General features: G+C 36.1%; 1 protein-coding gene and 1 long non-coding RNA gene across 3 annotated transcripts; both read right to left on the minus strand.

Annotated features, from left to right (window-relative positions):
- Positions 1 to 11,303: 11,303 nt before the first annotated feature.
- Positions 11,304 to 13,848, minus strand: LOC133303580 (protein FAR1-RELATED SEQUENCE 5-like). The gene is made up of 3 exons (XM_061503501.1): positions 12,125 to 13,848; positions 11,418 to 12,051; positions 11,304 to 11,336 (listed from the first exon to the last, which is right to left on the minus strand). Exons 1-3 carry the CDS (start codon positions 13,846 to 13,848, stop codon positions 11,304 to 11,306), a joined length of 2,391 nt encoding a protein of 796 aa, XP_061359485.1.
- Positions 13,849 to 18,417: 4,569 nt separating this feature from the next.
- LOC133303588 (uncharacterized) lies at positions 18,418 to 21,818 on the minus strand. 2 transcript variants are annotated; one of them, XR_009750492.1, is made up of 8 exons: positions 21,384 to 21,818; positions 21,084 to 21,275; positions 20,958 to 21,007; positions 20,406 to 20,482; positions 19,670 to 19,838; positions 18,812 to 18,874; positions 18,614 to 18,698; positions 18,418 to 18,507 (listed from the first exon to the last, which is right to left on the minus strand). It is a non-coding gene; the product is annotated as an uncharacterized LOC133303588 (long non-coding RNA). The 2 variants fall into 2 exon arrangements; XR_009750493.1 differs by lacking the exon at positions 20,958 to 21,007.
- Between the last annotated feature and the right edge of the window lie 3,452 nt (positions 21,819 to 25,270).

A 25,270-nucleotide genomic window follows, 5' to 3' on the forward strand; every position in this document is an offset into this window, starting at 1 on the left:
AAAATCTTAGAGTATTGAGATACTTTTCTGGGAAGAAAAGTATTCGGATACCTTCAAGAAGTAGTCGAATACTGGGTAGTATTCGAATACTTGTGTATGTGGTATTCAGATACCTTGTGGTATTCGGATACTGGGGGGAAAGTATTCGGATACCCTGTGGTATGCGAATACTTTAGTGAAAGTATTCAGATACTTTCTGGAGAGCTGGAGTATTCGAATACTCATCGAGGAGTATTCGAATACCTCCTGCAGAAACAACATGAAATGACTTAAAATGAGATGGAAAACCTTAATCACTTCATGTAACCTTGAGTAATGGTTATTGATGATTAATTACTATATAAATAGTTTGTGATTGTGCTGTTTGTGCGCTTTTGAGCTAGTGTGAGCTCTTGGTTGGATTCTTGGTTTGGATAGCTAGCTTGCAATGTAAGCTTTCGTGTCCTCGGTTTAGCCATGTTGTGGTTCCACCATGTCCCATGGGGGTAGGGTTATATGCATGTTGTGTTACATGCTTTTGATGTTTTGGAAATGCTATTGAGCTGTTATACGCTAGTGCCTTTATGATATGCATGTGGTGTTCCACCTATACGGTAAGCCTAAGTATATAGTACACACAATATGGTGAGACTGTGGGTTAGGTGCAAGCGGTGTTCCTTGTACTATCTGTAGGTAATAGACGTATTCCTGCATTTCTCTGGCCAGTAGAATAGTTACAACACACATGGCATGAATATCTGTTGCACTGCATTGAGTTTTGGAACTTATATCGAATTACTGCTTTTAGAACATATTTTGCAGATGTAAGTGATCTTGGGGTGGAAGATCCTTGAGGACCTCTTGTCTTACTGAGATTTCTGTTTAGAGATCTCACCCCACGTTTGGGGCACCATTTCAGGTTCAGGTAATGTGGGGGTTGAGACCTCTAGCGGCAGGAGGCCGGAGTTTAGCTGATATTGCTTTTTATATGCTGACATATTTGGATGCTGGATTATATCTGCTGATGATATGCTATTATCTTGTTATTATTATGTTGCTGTTGTTGAGACTATGTGTGGCTATGTTGCCCTATTTGGTGAGCATGGGGATTGTCCATGCCACATTGATTGACTATGTTTTAGTTTAGTTTTGAGTTGTAATAATGTATCAGGATTATGTCCGGACTACGTGTTGTAGTTCCGTGATTTTAGATACTCACCGTTATTTATATATGAGGTATTCCAGTTAATGTTGAATTGCAATTACATACAGGCGATGTTTTTATGGAAATGACTAAGTAATCAACTTGGCTAAGTATAATGACGTCATAATTGAAAAGAAAAAGATATTTCACATTTTTAAATTAAGCGAAGCTTAATACGATGATATGATAACAAACCGGATATATACGGGGTGTTACATTTTATGGTATCAGAGCAATGGTTCGAGGGAAAAGCCTGTATGTATTGCAATAACGAGGATGCTTGGTTGTGTCTGTCTTGTGTGTTTGCTCCGTTGAGTGTTATTATGATGATGCACATGTGATCACATTGTGTGGGCCTGATCTACTCATAATGTGTGTAACTTGTGCAAAATCATGGTAATACCCAGGAGAACCCGCGAGACTGCTGAGGGTCAACCTAACCCAGTCCTGACTGCATTGGCTGAGATGCAGGAGGCCACTAGATTGGCCAATGTGGCAATGATGGAAGCCGCTTGAGAAGCGAGCCAGAAGGCCACAGAGGATGCTCTTGAGGCAAATCGGCTGGCGAACATGACCTTGATGCGGGTTATGTTGGAGGAGATGAGGGTTGGCCCTGCTGTTGGTCATTATCCTCCGCCACCACCTCCACCGCCACCGCCACCGCCGCCTCCACCTAATGGGTGAGGTGCAAGCGGGGTGCCCGAGAGTATCATCAGTGATAGGGACCCGAAGTTCACATCTCGGTTCTGGGAGGCGCTGTAGGAGGCTTTTGGTACACAGTTGAGTTTGAGTACCGCCTATCACCCTCAGAATGATGGACAGACTGAGAGGACCATCCAGACCTTGGAGGACATGTTGCGAGCTTGCACGTTGGAGCAAGGCTCGGCATGGGATAGGTACCTTTCGTTGGTTGAGTTTTCTTACAACAACAGCTTTCATGCTAGCCTGGGCATGGCGCCCTACGAAGCACTGTATGGTAGGAGGTGTCGGACTCCTACTTGTTGGTCTGAGGTTGGGGACAAGGAGCTTTTTGGCTTGGACTTTGTCTAAGATACCACCTTGCAGATCCAGATGATCCGTGAAAAGTTGAAGCAGGCGCAGAATCGCCAGAAGAGCTATTATGATGTCAAGCATCGTCCGCTGGAGTTCAGTGAGGGTGAGCACGTGTTTGTGAGACTATCACCTGTCACCGGTGTTGGTCGGGAACTCGGAGTGAGGAAGCTGATCCCGCGATATATTGGGCCATACCAGATCCTTGGTAGAGTAGGACCTGTTGCCTACTGGCTTGCCTTGCCTCCAAACTTGGCTAACATCCACGACGTGTTTCACGTGTCTCAGCTTCGGAAGTACGTAGCAGATCGCTCTCACGTGGTGCAACCGGATGATGTGGAGGTTCGGGAGAACCTAAAAACTCCCGTCGGACCACTCAGAATTCTCGATCGCGGCGAGAAGCAGCTGAGGAGCAAGATCATTCCGATGGTCAAGGTGCAATGGACTGGAAGAACTCCTGAGGAGTGTACTTGGGAGTGTGAGGACGAGCTTCTCCAGCAGTACCCTGAGTTTCGACCAGGTATGTTTATGATTTTGAGGTCAAAATCCTAAAAAGGTGGGGTGAATGTAAGAACGCGCACCGTTAATTAAGGAATTTTAATTAATTAATTATGCAAAACTAGGAAATGATTCCATAATTGACCTAATAATTATTATGAGGCTCTTATAATTATGATAAGTGATTAAGAATGCTGATAGTCGCTTTTCGGAAGAAAAGTGAAGATACCGGTTCTGCTAGTCGATATAAATGCGTACCGAAAAAGTATCCCGGAAAATTAAAGTAAGTGCATGATAATTACTAGAATGTTATGTAGGACTTGTAAAACGAGTTTCAAGTCCAAATAATGAGAACTGGTGCCAGTAACTGATACTGGCTAAGAAAAGCGCGTACCAGAAAGGTGCTCAGAAAAATATTATAAAAATATGATAATTCTTGTAAAATTGAGTAGGTTAAGAATCCAGAGTTTGGGATTAAAATGCTAAGCGTAGCAATTAAAGCTAATACTGTGTGTTTATTGAGTAAGTGACTATAAATACTCCCTTTAAGGGCACAATGCCCTAGAAAATAGACTCTTGTGCGTGAGTTGGTGTTGGTGGCTGACCAGAATAGTGCTCCATTGCTCTTCCCTTCATTTCTTGGTCAAGTTATCACCTTGATGCTTGTTTCTTCCTTCTAAACACTTGGGTATGTGTGAGAGTCATCTTTGGGGTTGAGTGGAGGTCATAGTTCTGAGTTTGGCTTCTGTGTTGGTTGTGTTTGAGGGCTGTGTTCTGAGTTGGGGGTGAAGGGGGTTCATTTTCTTGGTGTTTGATGCTCCAAGAAGCTACCTTGTGAAGAAAAGATCCCACCTTGTTGCTCCATTTTCGTATTCTGTCCTAGTCAGAACCTTGGAGTGGCCTTGAGAGCTCCAAGAGCATCACCCTTTCTGTTTTGGTGCTACGGGTAAGTGGTTGAACCTTGAACTTGAGTTCTTTTGCTTAAAAATGGAACCTTGATGCATGTAAAGGCTTAAAGATGATACTTAACGTTGGGGTTGGTCAAACACACCTAGAAATGCATGTTTAAGCTACTGAAATTGGTAAAAACAGAACCTTGGAAGGATATCTTCACGAAATGCAATTTCTGCATTCTTCTGTGAAATATCCGGATATCTGCCCGTGAAATATCCGGATATTTGATATCCGGATATGGGATTTGGATATCCGGATATTCAATATCCGGTATGTGAATCTGGATATCCGGATATTGTATATCCGGATATGGTCAGTGAGATATCCAGATATTGCATATCTAGATATGTCCCCGAGAAATATCCGGATATTCTGGGTTTTCGTAGAACAGTAGCCGTGCTGTGAGGACAGTAGGCTATTGGGGGTTTAGGGACCCTAGATTGATTAAGTTGAACTTCTGTAATTAATGGACTAAGTCAGAATCATGTGATTAAGGGCTTTTTGGCTTTGTTGGAAGCCTTAAGACGTAAATCATTAAGGAGAACGTAGTCTTTATGTTAATACTTTTGAGTTATGTATGTTGATACACTTGCTGGTCCTAAATCAGATTGTGATCTGCTGTGTGTTGGACTTGAGCTGTGAGGACTCTTGGCATTGGATAGTGAGCTTGCAAGGTAAGCTTTCGTGTCCTCGGTTCAGCCATGTTGTGGTTCCACCATATTCCATGGGGATATGGTTATATGCATGCTGTGTTACATGCTTTTGATGTTTTGGAAATGCTGTTGAACTGTTATATGTTAGTGCCTTGTTGATATGCATGGAGGTGTTCCACCTATACGGTAGGCCTGAGTATGTGGAACATACAATATGGTGAGGTTGTGGGTGAGGTGGAAGCGGTGTTCCTTGTACTACATGTAGGTATAGACGTATTCCTACATTTCTCTGGCCAGTAGAATAGTGATAACACGCATGCCATAGATATCTGTTGCACTACATAGTTTTGAGAACTTATATTGATAAAATGCTTTAAAACTTATATTGCACATGTAAGTGAGCTTGGGGTGGAAGATCCTTGAGGACCCCTTGTCTTACTGAGATTTCTGGTTTAGAGATCTCACCCCACGTTTGGGGAATGCTTATTTCAGGTTCAGGTAATGTTGAGACCTCAGGCGGAAGGAGGCCGGAGCTGAGTTAGATATTGATGATATTATATGCTGACTTGTTAGATGCTGGTTATGCATGCTGCTTATATGCTTTTAGCTTCAGTTTATGATTTGGATTATCATGTTGAGACGCTGTTGATTTGGTGAGCATGGGGATTGTCAATGACACACAGTCTTCTTTATGTCTTGTTTTAGTTGGAGTTGTAATAATGTATCAGGATGTTGTCCGGACTACTTGATGAAGATCTGTGACTTAGATACTCACTTTATATTTATATATTGAGGTATTTTAGTTAGTTGTCTTGCAATTTACATACAGGCATTGGTTTTTATGAAATTGATTAAGTAATCAAGATGGTAATTGATAATGACGTCATAATTGAAAAGAAAAAGAATATTCCATATTTTTAATTAAGCACCGCTTAATACGATGTAATGTTAATATTCCGGGTATACACGGGGTGTTACACCTGCCATTGGTTGAGTTTTCTTACAACAACAGTTTCCATGCTAGCCTGGGCATGGCACCCTACGAGGCACTGTATGGTAGGAGGTGTCGGATTCCTACCTGTTGGTCTGAGGTTGGAGATAAGGAGTCGTTTGGCTTGGACTTTGTCCAAGATACCATCCAGCAGATCCATATGATCAGGGAAAAGCTGAAGCAGGCGCAGAATCGCCAGAAGAGCTATTACGATGTCAAGCATTGACCACTGGAGTTCAGTGAGGGTGAGCACGTGTTTGTGAGACTATCACCTGTCACAGGTGTTGGTCGGGCCCTCGGAGTGAGGAAGCTTAGCCCGCGATTCATTGGGCCATACCAGATTCTTGGTAGGGTAGGGCCTGTTGCCTACCGGCTTGCCTTGCCTCCGAACTTGGCCAACATCCACGACGTGTTTCACGTGTCTCAGCTTCGGAGATACATAGCAGATCCATCGCACGTGGTGCAACCCGATGATGTGGAGGTTCGGGAGAACCTAAAGACTCCCGTCGGACCACTCAAGATTCTCGATCGTGGCGAGAAGCAGCTAAGGAGCAAGACCATTCCGATGGTCAAGGTGCAGTGGACTGGACAAACTCCTGAGGAGTGCACTTGGGAGCGTGAGGACGAGCTTCTCCGACAGTACCCTGAGTTTCGAGACAGGTATGTTTCTGATTTTGAGGACAAAATCCTTAAAAAGGTGGGGTGAATGTAAGAACCCGCACCGTTAATTAAATAAATATGATAATTAGGAAATAATTCCATAATTGACCCTAATAATTATTATGAGGCTTAAATAATTATGGTAAGTGATTAATAATGTTGAAAGTCGCTTTTCTGACGAAAAGTGCAGATACTGGTTCTGCTTTGCGATATAAATGCGTACCGGTGAAGTATCCCAAAAAATTATAATAAATGCATGAATATTCCTAGATTAATATTTAGGACTGGAATATCAAGTTTGAAGTCAAAATAATGAGAACTGTTGTCAGAGCTAATACTGTCAGCGTGAAAAATGCGTACCGAAAAAGTGTTGCAAAAATATCAAAATTCCTAGAAAAATATCTAGGTTAAGAATCGAAAATTTTAGAGTTAAACGAAGAGCGGAACTAATTAAACTAATACTGTTAGTTTAACTTAAGTGACAATATAAATAGAAAAGGGGATCAAAACCCTAGGTTTTTTATGAAGAAATTCAGCAGCTAAGTGTGGCTTCCCTTTGGAGTTTCCTGGAGTCTTAGCCTTCTTTTCTAAAGTTTCCATCTTTTTCCTCCTCTCCTCCATTAAAATATCACCCAACCATTAAAGTTCAAGTCTTGTTGAAGGAGAACCCATTGTTGAAGGATTTGGGTGTTTTCTCAATCTCTAAAGCTTCCATTTTTTTCTGTTCTCAAAAGAATCCAAGGTAAATTTAACTACCTCTTTGTAAATCCATAATTTTAATTATAATCCTTATTATATGGTACTGTTGATTCAGAACCCATGTTAATTTAAAGAAAACATTCGTATACTGTGCGCTATCTTCCTCTGTAGATGGCTTTATGTTTTGTCGTTTTTATGGTTTGGTTGCATTGATTTGCGTGACTCCAAATGAAATTTCAGCACTTTGAAATTGATCACTGTTGCTCATTGTAAATAATTCGTCCGCTGGTCGAAGTTGCTTTTTATATATATATATATATATATATGAGAAAAGTGTTTGTCATTTTAAATGTTGTGAAAAGTTAAACTGCATCGTTTCATTCTATTTTTTGTTTTTTTTTTATTTGTTTTTTCTCTCTCTTTTGTCTTCAACAAACGTCTCACCGAAGTTTACGATCACCAAATCCATCATCTCTCTGTTTTTCTTTCGTCTTCAAGTTTATGCAAAACAACGTCTCGCCGAACTTTACGACCACCAAATCCATCTTTCTCTTTCTCTCATTCAACATTCTGTATCTTCTCTAAAATGCATTCTTTGTTCACTTCGTTCTATCAAAATGCATAACTTCTAGCTCAACGTGTTTTTGATTTCCCTCAAAATCTGACCCTGATTTCTTCATTTTGGGGATATTAAGTCTCATTTTGTTAAAGTTTCACAGGTTAGTTGTGGCACGATGCACTTTACATTATACATGAATTCAAATGCTTTCTCTTTGCAGCAAATCATCGTTATGTGTACTTATGATTTAAAACTTTGATATGATCTGATATGATTTAAATTTGAGTTGAATCATGAAAAATATTTTTGCCATTTGGGTACCCATCTGATTATTTAGGCAGAGCCTTGATTTGTTTCGGCTTCAAGCTTGAAAAGTTGCTAATTTTCTCACTTATTTATTTGTGAGCTTTAGGACATGTTTGTATTTTCTTTTGTTTCTTGTCAGGATGATGAGTAACTATTTGTAATTGTGTTAAAAATCATATTTTTGTTTCCCGGAGATGATTGGGTTTTTTAAATCGTCATATTTGCAGAAGGATGTGTGGTCGCTTCAGCTGCAGTTGTTGGATTCCATATAAAAGTGCTGAATAAAAAGAGGGACAAAGACTGCAAAATGAGCTCGTTCATGAACCCACTGGTAACTTATGAATTTCTCCTTCCTTTCTATATTTAAATTGAATGATAAAGTTTTTTTTTTTGTTGGTGAAACGATAAAGTTGTTTTAATTTTAACACTGTATTGGTTGATATGAGACATTTCATTCTGCTCTTATTTGTTATTTGATTCTGTAGTAATATATGATTGTTACGTTTTGTTGTGTTCTGATTATTTGATTTGGGATAGTTAAATATTGCAAGATATTATAGCAGTAGCTGAGTTATGAAAGTGTCATGAATGATTGCCTAACTTAATTAAAATTAGGGGAAAATACTTACTTACTTACTTACATTTCTCTTGTAGTCATGTGCTTAGTCATCGACTTGGTGCAAGATCCTTAAGCCTACACAAAACTTATCTTCATCAAGTTCTTTTCTTTGACAAGTTTCACCTTCAATGAACCATCATATGGGCTATTACCACCCATATGACTAGCAAGAAACAGCCTATCTTGTAGAGTTCCCTCCAATACCCCTTAATTTTCTCAATTGATGGATAATCCTCACCCTCTCCTGGTCCTCCTTTATCAGTTCCTTCTTTGTACCTGCTGTTGCACGAAAAGAAAGTAATAAAGCATGTTACAGCAACTGGAATTTGCGTGCAAAAGTTAAAATATCTCTCATCAATGAGTATAAAAGAAAAACCACGAGCTATGCAAATAATTCAATACTCAAAGCGGCAAAAATGGATTCAAGGACACAGCCAGCAGCTATCTTAATTATTACTATTATAAATAGGGAAAAGTGTTTGTCATTTTAAATGACAACACTATGTCCTTTTAAGTTAAACTGCATCGTTTCATTCTATTTTTTGTTTTTTTTTATTTGTTTTTTCTCTCTCTTTCGTCTTCAACAAACGTCTCACCAAATGCTAGCATCTTCACCATTTGTCCGACGATGCAGATTACGCTGCGTCGCAGCAAAAAGTAAGAGTATCGCCCTTTTCACTTCACAATTTTTGATGACCCTTTGGTTCCTCCCGTCCAATTGCATTTCAGAGTAGGGTTTCGCGATTCAATTGAATAATCTGATCTTGCACTGCTTTTTATCCTTTCAAACTTTAACTGAGGTTGCGAGGTTTTTTTTTTTCCTGATTGATTCAGATTAGGGATCGGCAAGCATAATGCTGGAGAGCGACAGAACCAAACAGAGCTCCTCGTCTAGTGAGCGGACGGTGCTGAAATTGTATATTCGAAGGACAATGTAGCAATTCATCCGACTCAGTTCGCCTCCGAAAGAATTAGTGGAAGACTGAAGTTGATTAAGAAAACCTCTTCCTTGTTTATGGTAATATTGGTTGGTTGTTTCGTTACTTTTTTTTTTTGCTCCTGTGAAGATATTTGTTATTTTCTTCCTCAAAATGTGGTAACTTGGTAGATTGGATTAGATGGAATTTTTTATTATTAATGCAATATTCTAGTTCTAATTTTTTTTATTATTCTCTTTATCTTAATTCCAATTCCAAAGTGGGCACAGCTAATTTTGCAAACTTAAAATTTACACTCATCTCAATTCCAGGTCCTTCATCTCAAGCAAGTTTCTTATATATCATGTATGAAATGCTATAATTGGATTGTAGGTCACTTTGCTTAGGGATAGAGGTGTTTGTATGTATTATTTGATTCAAATGATTTTTAAGTAATCTTTTTCATTGATTTCACAATTTTTTAATGAAATGAAATCTTGAGTGTTGTTAATGGCTTAATGCTATATATCCTACTGTATGACAAGCAGGTTCTCAGCTAATGGTGAAAACAAAGCAAAGGCGCACGGGAAAAGTTCCTCTAAAAAAAAGTGGTACTTCACATTGCCTTATTGATTCTACAAGCTTTGATAATCAGCATGAGGATGGTGATTGATTCTCCTGGACAAAATTGGGAATGGAAAACTACCTAACAATAGGGGTTTACCTATTTTGCTTGCTATGAACTCAGATGCAAAGAATCAGGCTGCTGCTTTGAAGGATCCAAGTCTCAGTCTCAATGTTGAAGAGGAGGTTTATAAGATACATTAGTATATCAAAGTGGCTGGCACTAGTTTATCTGCCATATGTAGTTATTGGCAAGGAGCATGTTTCCAATTTCCACACTTTCCCTTTCATTTATACCCTTTTTTTAAGCTAAAAAAATCCTGAAATGTAAAGTCATGAATATACCGCATGGAAAGGGCTGTGTTAAGAATCTTACACTTGTAGTTATGAGAAACTTCAATTATGTTATTATTTACATATGTCAATTGAAATCGCAAATTTGACTCCTACTCTATAACCATAATCGATTCCATTTTTATGAATTATGAGGACTATGGCAGATCTTTCCTTATGATATTTTCCTGGCATGAATAGATTGTGTGATGGTTTCGTTTCTGGCTTTTGTCCCTTTTCCTTTTCCTTTTTTTTTTCTTTTTTGAATGTGTCAACTTCAATCCCAGTTCACTATCTCAATGATTAAACAAGTGTGTTGTAGTGGTATTAATTGTATAATTGGCTCTTCAGCACATTAAGAGTCTATACTAGTTAATAATGTCAAAGGATATAAAACAATAATGATGATGAAAAGTGCCTTAAGATTACATTAACTGTGATCTTCTTAGTTATTTCTGTAGTCATATAATAGTTTTTATTTTATCATGGTGATGGGTACATCCTACTAAGGAGATTGACGAATAAAAAAATGGAATATTTTTATTTTTACTCTAAAGTGTGATACCTCAATTCGTTGGGCTAGGATCAACGCTGAAAAGAATAAATGAGTCATCAACATCTATAGTAAAAAGATCGAATCAAGACTTTTTTTTCCCTCTATCTTTTCATTTTAAGTTTTAATTTTTTTCACGATAAAAGCAATTTCAAGATAACGTGTTATGCCACTTCTGCAACAAGTAAGATCACAATTGCCACTTATGTGAATTGAAACTGTTGTAGTTTGATGTCAAACAATAACTTTCTTGACTACAGCAAGGCAATATCCATCACTCTTGATTATTCAGCAAAGGATGGCCAACAAAAAATATTACATAACCAAGAGCTAGGAATACATGCAGTAATTTGCTCTCCAATCAATTTTCCTAGAAACAAAAAATCTAATAATCTCCTACTAGAATTTATTTTAATAACAAAAAAAATCTAACGTTCTGCAAGAACTTATTTTAATATCCATGAAAGACATAAATTAAGTACACAAAAAATAACCTCCTAATAACATTAAACCTATCCAACAACCTAATTAACAGATGCCAAAATCCTCTGCAATAAATATCATGAACCCAAGATCTTTGTACCTGAAAAATCACAATACATGCAAATATAAGCAGTTTTGAACTCATGATTTGAACTTAGAAAATTGTTCATAATAAATGAGTGCTTACCAAAATGCAATAATGAAAATATATGCAATAAGTATTATTCCTTTTGCTTCTCTCTTGCAACATCCATCTACAAATGAAATTTCACAAACTAATCATCAAGTTTAAGGAGAAAAACACATACAAAAATAAAGTCTTAAGAAATAAATACCTTGTGCTTCTGACAACCGGTCTTATTATGACCCTTTCCTCCACAATAACTGCAAGTCTTTTGTTGTTTTGAAGATAGTTCAATGCCAGATTTTATTCGTGAAGCAACCTTAGGACGCCCTTTAGTTTTGATTGGATGGATGGGATCACGCACATCATTGATGAGTGAAACTTGCGAGACAATTCCAGGAGTTAGTGAAGGAACAATTTGGGGAATTGCTTCATCTTCAATTCTCTTTTTCTTTCTTTCCAATTGTTGATGAATAAAATCAGCAACAAAAGCGTCAAACCTTCTAATTTCAGAAATACAATCTCTTGCTTCAGCAATAGCCATATTGCACTTGGAGTGCACTGACCACAAGGCTAAAGCACTAACTTCATTATTAGTTGTTTCAGCATGATCGGCTATAAGATTTTTAACCGTATAGCTTGCATTCATTGTCCATCTAGACAAAATATATTTTTCAGGAATGATTTTTATTTGTTTCTTCTTCATGATGTATAGAATATGTTTGCACAAAATTCCTATAGTCTCAAATTTTGCACACGAACAATTAGCTGTGAAGGTTTCTGTCAAATGATATTCAACAATTGCCCACCACTCTTTATCAACTTCAGGAGATCCCACCCAATACCTAAAAGAAAGGGATATTAGAGAAAATTAGTTGCACTTTTTTACATAAATTTAACCTATACACCTAATAGTACCTGCTATGATTTTCGTCCATTGAAATCTTTTCATGCTCAAAATCAAGTACGGCTGCCATCCACTCCTTTTTAAAGATATTAAATATTTTTCTTGTGTAGCGCTCACCAGCTATTGCTTCAATTTGAAAGGAAGTCTCCAAAATAGCTTTTGTATTTCTAGTCTTAAAATCCTCATCTTCTTCGGCATCCCTCCTACACTTGATTGCTTTGTCATATTGGGTAACAAAGTCATTTAACATTGTGTTAGAGTTGACGTATCCATCAAAAAATGCATTGATGCTCTCGCTTCGTCCACTTGTGGTCATTCCGGCCCAAAAAGTATCCTTCAAATATGCCTTTGCCCAATGATGACGTGAAACATACATGTTAGCCAACCAAGTACCAGCTTTAATATCATATTTAGTCCTTAACGTTTCCCACTTACCTTCAAACCCATCAATGTCTCGACTTTTATACCATGCATGAAAGTCGGTATCAAAACTCTCCTTAAATTGTGCGCGTAGTGCTTGAGTATGTTCCATAATATGTTTTTTCATGTGCCATGCACAAAAACGATGTCGTGCTCCTGGAAATATCTTGGCAATTGCTTTTCCCATAGCTTTGTCTTGATCAGTGATGATAGCAACTGGAGACTTTTCAAACATACATGCTCGAAATTGTTCAAACAACCATGTATATGTTGCCTCCGTTTCATCTTCTAACAACGCGGCAGCAAATAAAATTGATTGCCCATGGTGATTAACCCCAACAAAAGGGGCAAAAGGAAACTTGAACTTATTTGTTTGGTAAGTCACATCAAACACAAGGACATCACCAAATTGAGCATATGCAGCTCTCGACCTACCATCCGCCCAGAATACACTTCTTAATGTTCCATCTTCCGCCAAATGCATATCAAAATAAAAAGATCCATCAAGAATAGACTTCCTTTGAAAGTGTTTGATAATGCCTTGGCATTCTCGCCCTACATTATTCTTTCGCTGGCTTGATATAATAGTGGTGATTTGAACTGGAGTAATATTAACATCTTTGTCCATAGCATTCACAACCTTTGAGATTTTTGAAGAAGTTAAACCCTCCTCATAAAGCATAGAAACAAGAGATTTAGTAACATTTGAGCGTCGTAGTTCATTTTGAGAAGGAAACTTTTTCCCCTTTGCTGGAGTGTTAATCAATGGATGATTGTGTGTATCATTGAACTTCTCCACTTTCCATACTCCATCCACCAACTTTATTTGTAACATCGCCAAACAATTGGTCCTTGTATCCCTTCGTCTTTTAATTGCGTTATCATTTACTCTTTTGATGCCTTCTTTTGAACACACATATCTCCACCTATATATTTGTTGTGTTTTTGCAATCTTGTTAAAGAATTGCTTACGTATTTCGAAGCCCTTACCTTTTGCATAATCATTATAAAAAGCATAAGCTTCTTCTGATGTCCCAAAGACTCTACATAAAAAGCTGGTCTCGCTGAATTTACTGTCATCATCTCCCATAATTTCATGTACATTACCTTGCATATGATCCTCATCTTCGTTTTCCATAATTTCACAAAGATCATTGTCAATAAACTCATCACCATCTTCGTTTTCCATAATTTCACAATGATCATTGTCAATAAACTCATCACCATCTTTCTCCAAATCAACAACGTCATCATAACATACTAAAATCCCACTCGTGTCGATATCTTCAATAGTTGTTATTTGGGAATGATTCATCATAACAAATTCTTCACTGTGATTCACAAGAACAAAAAATATCACATCTCAATTAAAATTAACTTGACATTGAGAAAGATAAGAATTTTCTTGAAATCTTGGTTAGAACATGGTCGACATTCAAATAAAACTAGTTTCTCAATAAAAAAATATAAACACTACCATAAAATATATATATATATATATAATAATAGTAATAACAATAATAAATAAAATATAAAATATCTGAGAGATTTAGATAAAATATCTTGGATATTTATAATAGTAATAATTAAGATAGCTGCTGGCTGTGTCCTTGAATCCATTTTTGCCGCTTTGAGTATTGAATTATTTGCATAGCTCGTGGTTTTTCTTTTATACTCATTGATGAGAGATATTTTAACTTTTGCACGCAAATTCCAGTTGCTGTAACATGCTTTATTACTTTCTTTTCGTGCAACAGCAGGTACAAAGAAGGAACTGATAAAGGAGGACCAGGAGAGGGTGAGGATTATCCATCAATTGAGAAAATTAAGGGGTATTGGAGGGAACTCTACAAGATAGGCTGTTTCTTGCTAGTCATATGGGTGGTAATAGCCCATATGATGGTTCATTGAAGGTGAAACTTGTCAAAGAAAAGAACTTGATGAAGATAAGTTTTGTGTAGGCTTAAGGATCTTGCACCAAGTCGATGACTAAGCACATGACTACAAGAGAAATGTAAGTAAGTAAGTAAGTATTTTCCCCTAATTTTAATTAAGTTAGGCAATCATTCATGACACTTTCATAACTCAGCTACTGCTATAATATCTTGCAATATTTAACTACCCCAAATCAAATAATCAGAACACAACAAAACGTAACAATCTTATATTACTACAGAATCAAATAACAAATAAGAGCAGAATGAAATGTCTCATATCAACCAATACAGTGTTAAAATTAAAACAACTTTATCGTTTCACCAACAAAAAAAAAAACTTTATCATTCAATTTAAATATAGAAAGGAAGGAGAAATTCATAAGTTACCAGTGGGTTCATGAACGAGCTCATTTTGCAGTCTTTGTCCCTCTTTTTATTCAGCACTTTTAAAATGACATAGTGTTGTGTCATTTAAAATGACAAACACTTTTCCCATGTATATATATATATATATATATATATATATATATATAATATATATTTATATTTTGTGGCTATATATATATATATATTTATAAGATAATAATTATCTAAAATTAAATAAGTTAAATGATGTCTTAGAAAGGATCTCTAGGTTTGAAATGAAAAGGAAAATAATATCTGATTGTCTTGAAATTTTAGAATATGTATATTTATACTATGATGGTCATTAAACCAGATCTGTGAGTGCATTGGATTCTATTTGTGGTGTGGACCCTTGTGATACCGAGTTCGAGTCAGAGGGGCATATACTACAAAAAATAGGCATTTAGCGGCGGTTCATTTTTGGTATACGCGACGGTTACAACCGTCCCTAATTGCAAAAATGCATTTAGCGACGGTTGTAACCATCGCATATACCAAAAATGAACCGCCGCAAAATGCCTTTTTTTTGTAGTAATACAGGTACAGGTAAGCTTTCGTGTCCTCGGATTGATCTGTTGTTTGTTCCACCGACCTCCATGGGAGGGTGGTTTATATGCATGGTATGCTTTTATGAGAATGTTATATGCATTGATATATGCCTGAGATATGTGAATATGTCTGTTGATTACTTACACAATCAGACTGCGACTCTAGTGTGTAAGGCATGTAGTGTATGGAAGTGATGTTGTTTATTTACACAATCAGACTGCGACTCTGGTGTGTAAGGCATAAGATTGCGACTCTTATGTTTAGATGGGTCGCAGACGTGCATAATCCCTATCCTGTTCCCTGGCCAGTCGAACCGCATTTGCATACATCACATGATTACTGAGTTAAATGTTAGCTCGTTGAGCAAGAGATTATAATGTCATGAAATATATGCTTAACATGAACATGCATTGAAATTACTGTTTTGAACTTATATTATGCCTGTAAGTGAGCTTGGGGCGGAAGAGTCCTTGAGGACCCCTTGTCTTACTGATATTTCTTTTTAGAGATCTCACCCCACATTTGGGGCACATTTTTCAGGATCAGGTACCTCGGGGGTTAATACCTCGGGCGATAGGAGGCCGAAGCTGAGTTGAGATTTATGCTTTTATGATGATATGCTTGGATGCTGACATGTTTTACATTTATTATCATGTTATTGGATTTGAGACTTTGTTGGGCTTTGTTGCCTTATTTGATGAGCATGGGGATTGTCCATGCCACATTGACTTGACTTTATGATTTAGCTTGAGTTGTATAAACTATCAGGGTTCGTCCGGTCTACGTGTTTTAGTTCCGTGACTAGAGACACAGTTATTATATATTTAATGAGGTATTTTAGTTAGACGTTTAATTGCAATTTACATACCAACGATGTTTTGAAAAAGAACTAAGTAATCAACTTGGTTAATGTTAATGACGTCATAAATGAAAAGAAAAAGTTATTCCGCATTTTTTTATTAAGCGCAGCTTAATACGATGACATGATAACAAACCGGGTATACACGGGGTGTTACATGAACAGTAACGATACTGTTCATACAGAATGTCATTTTGGGTTTATGGACCCATGATTGACTTATGTGGACTTCTGTAATGATTAAGTTAAGTCAGAATCTAAGTGATTAAGGGCTTGTGGCTTTGTGAGAAGCCTTAAGACATGAAACGTAAAAGAGAAGCGTTGTCTTATGTTATATGCTTATGAGCTATGGTTGTTGATATGATTGCTGGTCCAAAAACAGATTATGATTCTGCTGTGTTTGGACATTGAGCTTGTGTGGACTCTTGGCTTGGATAGTTAGCTTGCAAGGTAAGCTTTCGTGTCCTCGGCTTAGCCATTGTTTGTTCCACCTTGTCCCATGAGGGGATGGTTATATGCATGATGTGTTTTCATGTACTGTTTTATTGAAATGCTATGGAGCTGTTAAGTGCAAAATTCTTATGATATGTATGTGGTGTTTCGCCTACCCAGGAAGCCATGGGGTGGTCCTGGGGGCGGGTACAGCATGGGCTGGTACTGTATGAGTAATAGACGTATTCCTGCACTTCTCTAATCAGTAGAATAGTTATAACACACATGACATGATTATCTGCTGCATTGCACTAATTTTGGAACTGATATTGAATTACTGCTTTTAGAACTTATATTGCACATGTAAGTGAGCTTGGGGTGGAAGATCATTGTGGACCCCTTGTCTTACTGAGATTTCTATTTAGAGATCTCTCCCCACGTTTGGGGCACATATTTCAGGTTCAAATGAGGGGGTTGAGACCTCTAGCGGCAGGAGGCCAGAGCTTAGCTGATTGCATGCTATTATGATGATTTTGCTGGATGCTGACATTGTTTTATTTATGATCACTACTAGAAATATTAATATTTTCAACGGAAATTTTCCGTTGCAAAGTATGAAAATTCCGTTGAAAAATCATTTTTCCACGGAATTTTCAACGGAATTCTTCTGTTGGATAATCCTTCGTTGTAAGGCAACGGAATTTTTTTTTCCGTTGAAATTTGCAACGCAATATTGTTCCGTTGAAAGATTCGACGGAATGTATTTCGTTGAAAGCCTTACTTTTCTGTCAGTAAATAAAGTCATGACATATTATTAAAATAATAAATTCCGTCAAAAAATTCAACGGAAAATATATCGGTCAAAAAATTCTGTCTCAATTTGCAACGGAATTTTACTATAATTCCGTCGATAATCGCAACAGAAAATATCTCCGTGAAAAAATTCCGTTGTAAAATTCAACGGAATTTATCTATAATTCCGTCTATAATTTCAACGGAAAATGATTCTGTCGAAAAGTTAGTTTGCAACGGAATTTATTTATAATTCCGTTGAAAATTTCAACGGAAAAAAATTCCATCTAAAAGTTCTGTAACAGTTTGCAACGGAATTTATCTATAATTCCGTTGAAAATTTCAACGGAATGAAATTCCATTGAAAATTCTTAACCATTTGCAACGAAATTTATATAGAATTCCGTCGAAAATAATATTTTTAATTTTTTAAAAAACATTAATTTCATATGGATTTTAATTCAACAAATATTGACGGCATTTTAAACTACCGGCATAAATATTGACGTCATCTTGAAAACTACCTACGTATATGGGGCCACTAAATCCATATGCATGATTTGGAGTCGATTTTCTCAACCAACGGAATAACCAACCATTAAACTTTTTCATTGCACAAAATTAATGGCAGCCGTTAAAAATCGCCGCTGGGCTTTTGCTTAATAATTAAAAAATAAGTAGCAAAAACAACTTTTATTTTTTAAAAATCATTTAAAATATACTAAATTTTCCTACATACAATCAAAATGATAAAAAATTCTAAATTTTAATTGAAAGAAAATTTTCCTAAATATGAAATATGCTTCTAACAATTAAATATTCTCTGAAAATTATTATAATAATATTCACATGTAAAATTAATATGTATTAACAAGATAACTTAAATTCAAATGAAGTCTAAAGAAAATACATGAAACGAAAGAAAAATGCTAACTAAAGGCTGATGTCTTAACACTTCCCTAGCCACCAAAATATGCACTATTTGTTTGTCACGAAGGATCTGCAATAGAAAAAAATTATACGTAAAATAATTTCACACTTCACTCTATTTCAGGCCAATCCAATATCCACATCAAACAATTCAAAGGTGGATTAAGTGGACTAACCAGTTCAGGTGAGATAGCATTCAATTGCCTTGGTCTGTTCAAAGTGAGAATCCTTACATGTTTCTATCTCTTCTCCAACAACAATCTTAAGATCAAAACCAACAATACCCCATTACATGTTTATCTTAGAAAAAAGTCAAAACTCGTGAAAATGATAGATGATATGAAATAAGATTAAAAATCACCAAAATTCTTTACCAGCATAGTGCCACTGCCATCTATAACTTTATATCCAGACATCAGAAAAGGATCCTTATGCACCTGCAAAAAGAAAAATTGTTATAGGAAATTCACTAGTCACTACAAAAAAATAGTTGTTGAGCCACTAGTCGAGATTTTTTTTTTATTCTTGATTTCTAGGTTACTTTTTACTTGGGTTGTGAAAAATATGAGCGAGATCATGAGAAATGCAAGTGGGAGCTCTAGTTTTACATATATATATCAAGTGTTGATGTAGCAACCTCCAAAGTGTAACTTTATTAAAAAAAATTTACGTATAATAAAAAATACAAACTAGTTTTACAAATAATTCTCTATTAAACCAAAAAATAAATAAATTGCAAAAAAAAAATCTAACTATAAAAAATATTATATGCGTGTAGCTATTTGAAGCTAAAGTATTATTAACAAAAAAGTAAAATATATAAAAAAAAAGTCCACGTATATATGCGTGTTCATATATAGCTACGTATACTTTTTTGCTCTAAACCTTATATATATATATATATAAGGCTACGTATATATATAACGCTACTTATCTATCTATATATAGTATAAGGTTACGTGTATATATATATATATATATATATATATATATATATATATATATATATATATTCTATAGAGCAAAAAAGCTACGTATCTATCTATATATAAGGCCAATATTTGCATATTCAGAGCCACGTATCTGAGAAATATATAGAGCAAAAAAGAACATATGAATAAGACCACAATAGGTATCTACATGTTATTGCTTTTTAAATAAACATACCAACATCATAAAAACTTATAAAAGCTAAGCTCTGACAAGCAAGAATTTAAGGCAATTTGACTTACACATAACCCTGCCAATGGATCAATGGCAATCACAACTCCATGACAACTGCGCAAGGTATGTTTCTCTGTAAGAAGCAATTTTCCATTCGTTCCACTTGCCACCGGTATTACATATATATATCCTTAATTTCTGAATTTGAAAATGAAATTCCTCAAGGTATTCCAGATTCTGCAAAATTTGAACAAGCAGACCATTTTTTCATATTTTTTAAAAAAACAATTCCACAAACAACTCAAGCTAAATACCAAAACACGTCAATATGCAGACTTAGCAAAATATTACTAAGTTATCATCCTTCCTTTGCTTATTATTTCAGTCTCCATGAGTAGTCTATGTAAAATTAACAAATTTGGGACAGGGTGGGGAGTTGGGGACAACTAAAGTACACTGGAAAAGAGACAAATTGTTAACTTCTAAAGGGTCAGGCAAAAGTAAAAACATCTATAAGAGTAAGAGTTTTTTTGAAAAATAAAAATTCAAAATAACAAAGACCCAAACCATCATCCGGCTATCTCCAACAAAAAATTTATAGGAAATACTGCATTCCAAGCTGCTAGCCTACCATTATTTGATGGTTTGATTCAACTACTAGTAAAAATAGATTTCTATCAGTGAAAGATAGGAATACAATATCTTGCAAGTAGCAAGGAAATATGTAACTGCTCATATTTAGGAGTCTTTCTGGTGAACATTATAGATATGAAATTCAAATAATCTTGTGGTGATAAGTATTACCTGAATAACTCGTGAAGACTCTAAATAAAATTCTCTAAACCATAAGAAACCAAGATCTGTCAATGTTGCAATAGTCACTGCAAGCATCATCACCCAAGTCAATTACACTGAAGGATGAAATAAGGCAATGAAGCAAAGCATTCTACATCATTTAACTGTTTCAAATGGTAGAGGACCAAAATCATTCAGAATTAACTTCTATTATTGTAAATCACCTCTGAATTCTTTCCAGATTTTTCTAAAAGAATTAGCGGTATTGTGACCTCTCATTTGGTAAGCTTATAGTACAATAATCAGCAGATAAATGGCAATTGTAACAGCTAAACCATAAGAACAAAAACTGAGCTCGGATGCTTTAAAAGGGCCAATCTTCACTATCAGGTCCACATGGCTGGGGCAAACATAATCTAGGGAATACAAGTAAATTGCACCTAAAAAGCTAAAGTTTATTCAGCCGTTAATCTAATCAACCAATAGCAACCAAAAAGGGATCACAGTAACAAAATACTACAACTAATTTGAATGAAAATTTGAAAGAATAAATGGCAACACCTTCACTGTATCGACCATCCTTTGCCAAGAAAAATAGGAAGTTTTTTCACCTGTCATGGATATTTATTTACTCTTAATGAAATCATAATTAGTACTTAGTACCATTTAATATTAAAAGGAAAATACCGCTGGTGGTTTGTTGGTGAAGAACAAGCTCTAACATAAATAATGGGTCTTTATATTGGCAAGATTGCTCAAGAACTGCAAGCTACTTGTTAACCTCCTCAACCTCTTCTAGATCAGTGGTATAAGCATGTGATATCTCTTTGCCCCAAACCCAAGCCTGCACAGTGTCTCCAACGCTCTCTCCATCCCCAACTAAACAGAAAAGAGAAATTAAATTAAATTATTTGAATTTAAAAAAAAATGAGAAAATTGGAACAGGACAAACCGTGAATGTATATATGGGAGTTACGGAGAACTTACGAGGAGGCCGAAATTGTAGCCAACGATGACAGTGTTGGCAATAGAAGTGGCAGCGAGTTCAACATCGCCGAGGTGACTCGCGAAGGCATAGGTAACATCGTTCGTGGTGAATGCTAACACGCGGCTGAAGATAGAGGGACCCACGATTAGCCATAGCTTCTAGAGGGTTCTTGTAGCCTCGATTTGCGATGGCCAAACCCGAGGGTTCTTGCAGCAAAGGAACAAGTGGTGTTCGTACAACTCAACGGTGCCAAAGATGGGGCTTTTGCCGGAAATCAGGTGAAGGAGTCCGAACTCAGCATCGGCGGCAGCCGCGGAGCCAGCGAAGAGAAGACCCTCGTTCTAGAAACTTCACGGAGACGCTCGAGTTTGTCTGAGAGAGTGATGGGGGAAGAATGAGAAGAGCACGAAAGGATTGTAAGTGTGAGGGGTTCTTCTCTCTCTGCTGTTACCCATCATCGTGAAAAATTAAAAGAGAGGGAAATAATTTGTGTTAGGAGGGAAGATAACAAATAGGGAAAAATACCAAATTTAAAATTAAATAAATTTTAGAATGATTAAATTATATAATTATAAAGATAATTAATTGTTAATTATAAATTAAAATGATATATTTTATGCTAATTATAAAACTTTTGTTAAGAATATTAACTAATTTTGGGATCATATATAAATTTATCAATTATTATGTGCTAACTATAAATTTGTAATATTAAGCAATTGATAATTTATAAATTATATTATAAAATTCTGAATCAAAATTTTGGTTTTTGGTAAAAAATCTAATTTAAAATTTATTTATATGTCATCCAACAGTGCAAGTTCTTTTGAAAGTATCAACGAACCAAAATTCCGTTGGAATTTTCAACGAAAAATTATTCCGTTGTAGTTTTTAACGGAAAAGACCAAAATTCCGTTGAAAGTATCAACAGACCAAAATTCCGTTGGAATTTTCAACGAAAAATTATTCCGTTTTAATTTTCGACGGAAAAAGACCAAAATTCCGTTGAAAGTATCAACGGACCAAAATTCCGTTGGAAATTTCAACGGAAAAGTATTCCGTTGTAATTTTCAACCGAAAAAGACCAAAATTCCGTTTGAATTTTCAACGAAAAATTATTCCGTTGTAATTTTCGACGGAAAAAGACCAAAATTCCGTTGAGAGTATCAACGGACCAAAATTCCGTTGGAATTTTCAACGGAAAAGTATTCCGTTGTAATTTTCAACGGAAAATTATTCCGTTGTAATTTTCGACGGAAAAAGACCAAAATTCCGTTGAAAGTATCAACGGACCAAAATTCCGTTGGAATTTTCAACGGAAAAATATTCCGTTGTAATTTTCAACGGAAAAAGACCAAAATTCCGTTTGAATTTTCAACGGAAAAGTATTCCGTTGTAATTTCAACGGAAAAAGACCAAAATTTCGTTGAAAGTATCAACGGACCAAAATTCCGTTGGAGTTTTCCGAAAAAACCTGCTATGGAGGAAGATCGAGTCTTTATGTCACGTTACAGAGGACCTCGTTTCAAAAAAATACGTATAACTCTCGGATAGAGTATTAGAAAGGAAAAAACCATTAGATAATGAACTATTGTTCTAAGCCATCTCTAGCGATGGATCAACAATTCGAAATGCTTAAAGCGAAAACCACTTTTTTTATTTTTATTTGGTGTAACTAAGCCGGATGAAGGTAGACGTGCTATAGGAGTAACCCATTACCTTCTGGGTGGAATTTCCACAACATGGGCATTCTTCTTAGCAAGAAATTATTCTATTGTAATTTTCATCGAAAAAAGACCAAAATTTTGAAACTAATAAGTCATTATCTCTCACGAGTCATTTAGGAATACACTTTGCACCAACATTTTTACGTATTTTCATATCCATTTTCATGTGAGTACATCGGAGCATAATTTTTGTATGCTTATAACTTCATCCATTACTTCAACACTTCATCCATAACTTCACGACTACTTGCATTCTCATACGAATGTTTCAATATGTATGCGCAACACCATAAACAATTATAAATGATAGCATTCTTGCATAAAAGAAATTTATGGTTTTTCTTAATGTCTGTGATTATTTGAAAATTATCAACGGAAAAAAATTCCGTTGGAATTTTCGACAGAAAAAGACCAAAATTCCGTTGAAAGTTTCAACGGACCGAAATTCCGTTTCTATTTTTGACGAAAATATTCCGTTGAAAGTTCCGACAGAAAAAATCCGTTGCATTTATCAACGGAATTTATTGTCCGTCGATAATTTTCGATTACAATAATTATATGACAAATTTTTGACAAAAAATTTCAACGTAATTTATTTTCCGTCAAAATTTTTGACGGAATTTATTTTCTGTTGAAAATTTCCGTCTCAAACTTCAACGGAAATTCTTTCCGTCTCTATTTCAAACGAAACTATATTTCTGTCAAAAATTCCGTAACTATCTTTGACGGAATATTTTCCGTTGATAAATTCCGTCGATAATAGAGCTTTTTTTAGTAGTGTTGCTGGATTATGATGTTACTGATGAAGATCTTTCAATAATACTCTTTTTTCCCTTGTCTTGATGGTGGTTTAAAGATTTTTAGATGAATGACATTCTCTTGTAGACGTTATTTCAACATCCAACAATTGTATTTTTCTTATTTTTCCCATTTTTTTGACTCTATTCCTCTATGATATACATTCTAGAACTGAGATATTATGTTGACTCTTTCTTGTTTATCATTTTTTTCTTATGAGAAGTACTAGTGCATGCATGAATGGAACTTTCTTTGCTCTATACAATTATTATTTTTTCTTAGTATATATAGTGGGAGGCCTACAAGGCCTGTAGGCCATGGCAGGCTTTCTTATTTTTGAAAATGGGCCGGGCTTGGCCTACAAATAAAGCCTTTAATAGGCCAGTAGGTCAGATAGGCTGAATTTTTTTTACGTAGGCTTGGGCCAAGATGGCCAAAGCCCAGCCCAGCCCAGCCCATTTACACCCCTAGCGGCGCGTGAGATCATATTTCCGGATCGGACCACCGCGATCTTGATCGTCCCTTCATCCTCTTTCTGGATCTGTGCTCCTCTCTTTGATCGGACATCGTTTGGTATTTATTTGTGATTTTTTGGCTTCTTGAAGCTTTTCTTTGACCATTTTCTGTGCAGTATGGCCTCTTCTCAAAGGAGTTATTTTTCAAAATTTTATGATGGTACCTCTTCTAGACCTAAGAGAGATGATCGATGGTGTTCTTATTGTAAAAGAACAGGTCATATCAAGGATTTATGCTTTCGCCTTTATGGAAAGCAATCTATCTTAGAAAAGATGGCAAAGTTGCGTGGTCAAGTGCATTTTACTTCCTCTGAAATAACTCCTACACCTAATAAGACCCAACCTGCATTTCGTCCAGATGAGTTGGAACGGCTCCGAACCATTCTTGATTCCATGAGTAAGCCATCTGATACTAGTGCTTTGACTATGACTGGTATGAGCTCCAAAACTTATTCTTTCCTTTCTTCATGTAATGATTTTAAACATTCTTGGGTTGTTGATTCTGGTGCTACTGATCATATGGCTTGTTGTGCTGACTCCTTTACCTCTTATCATCCTACCATTGGAACTCATACAATAGCCGTAGCTGATGGCTCTCATACATCAGTTGCGGGATCTGGTGACATAAACTTACAGCAGTCCTTACATCTTAAGGATGTTCTTCATGTTCCTAAACTCTCCACGAATCTTCTTTCTATTCATAAAATTACAAAAGATTTGAATTGTACTGTAACCTTCTATCCTACCCATTGTGTTTTTCAGGATCTCGCCACGGGGAAGACGATTGGTAGTGCTAAAGAGCAAGGTGGGCTGTACTATCTGGTGTCACAATCTCCTGCAAATAAA

Source organism: Gastrolobium bilobum, unplaced genomic scaffold, assembly GCF_033153095.1.
Source record: "Gastrolobium bilobum isolate Gb01-03AN ecotype WA unplaced genomic scaffold, APGP_CSIRO_Gbil_v1 utg7046, whole genome shotgun sequence".
NCBI classification, from domain to species: Eukaryota; Viridiplantae; Streptophyta; class Magnoliopsida; order Fabales; family Fabaceae; genus Gastrolobium; species Gastrolobium bilobum.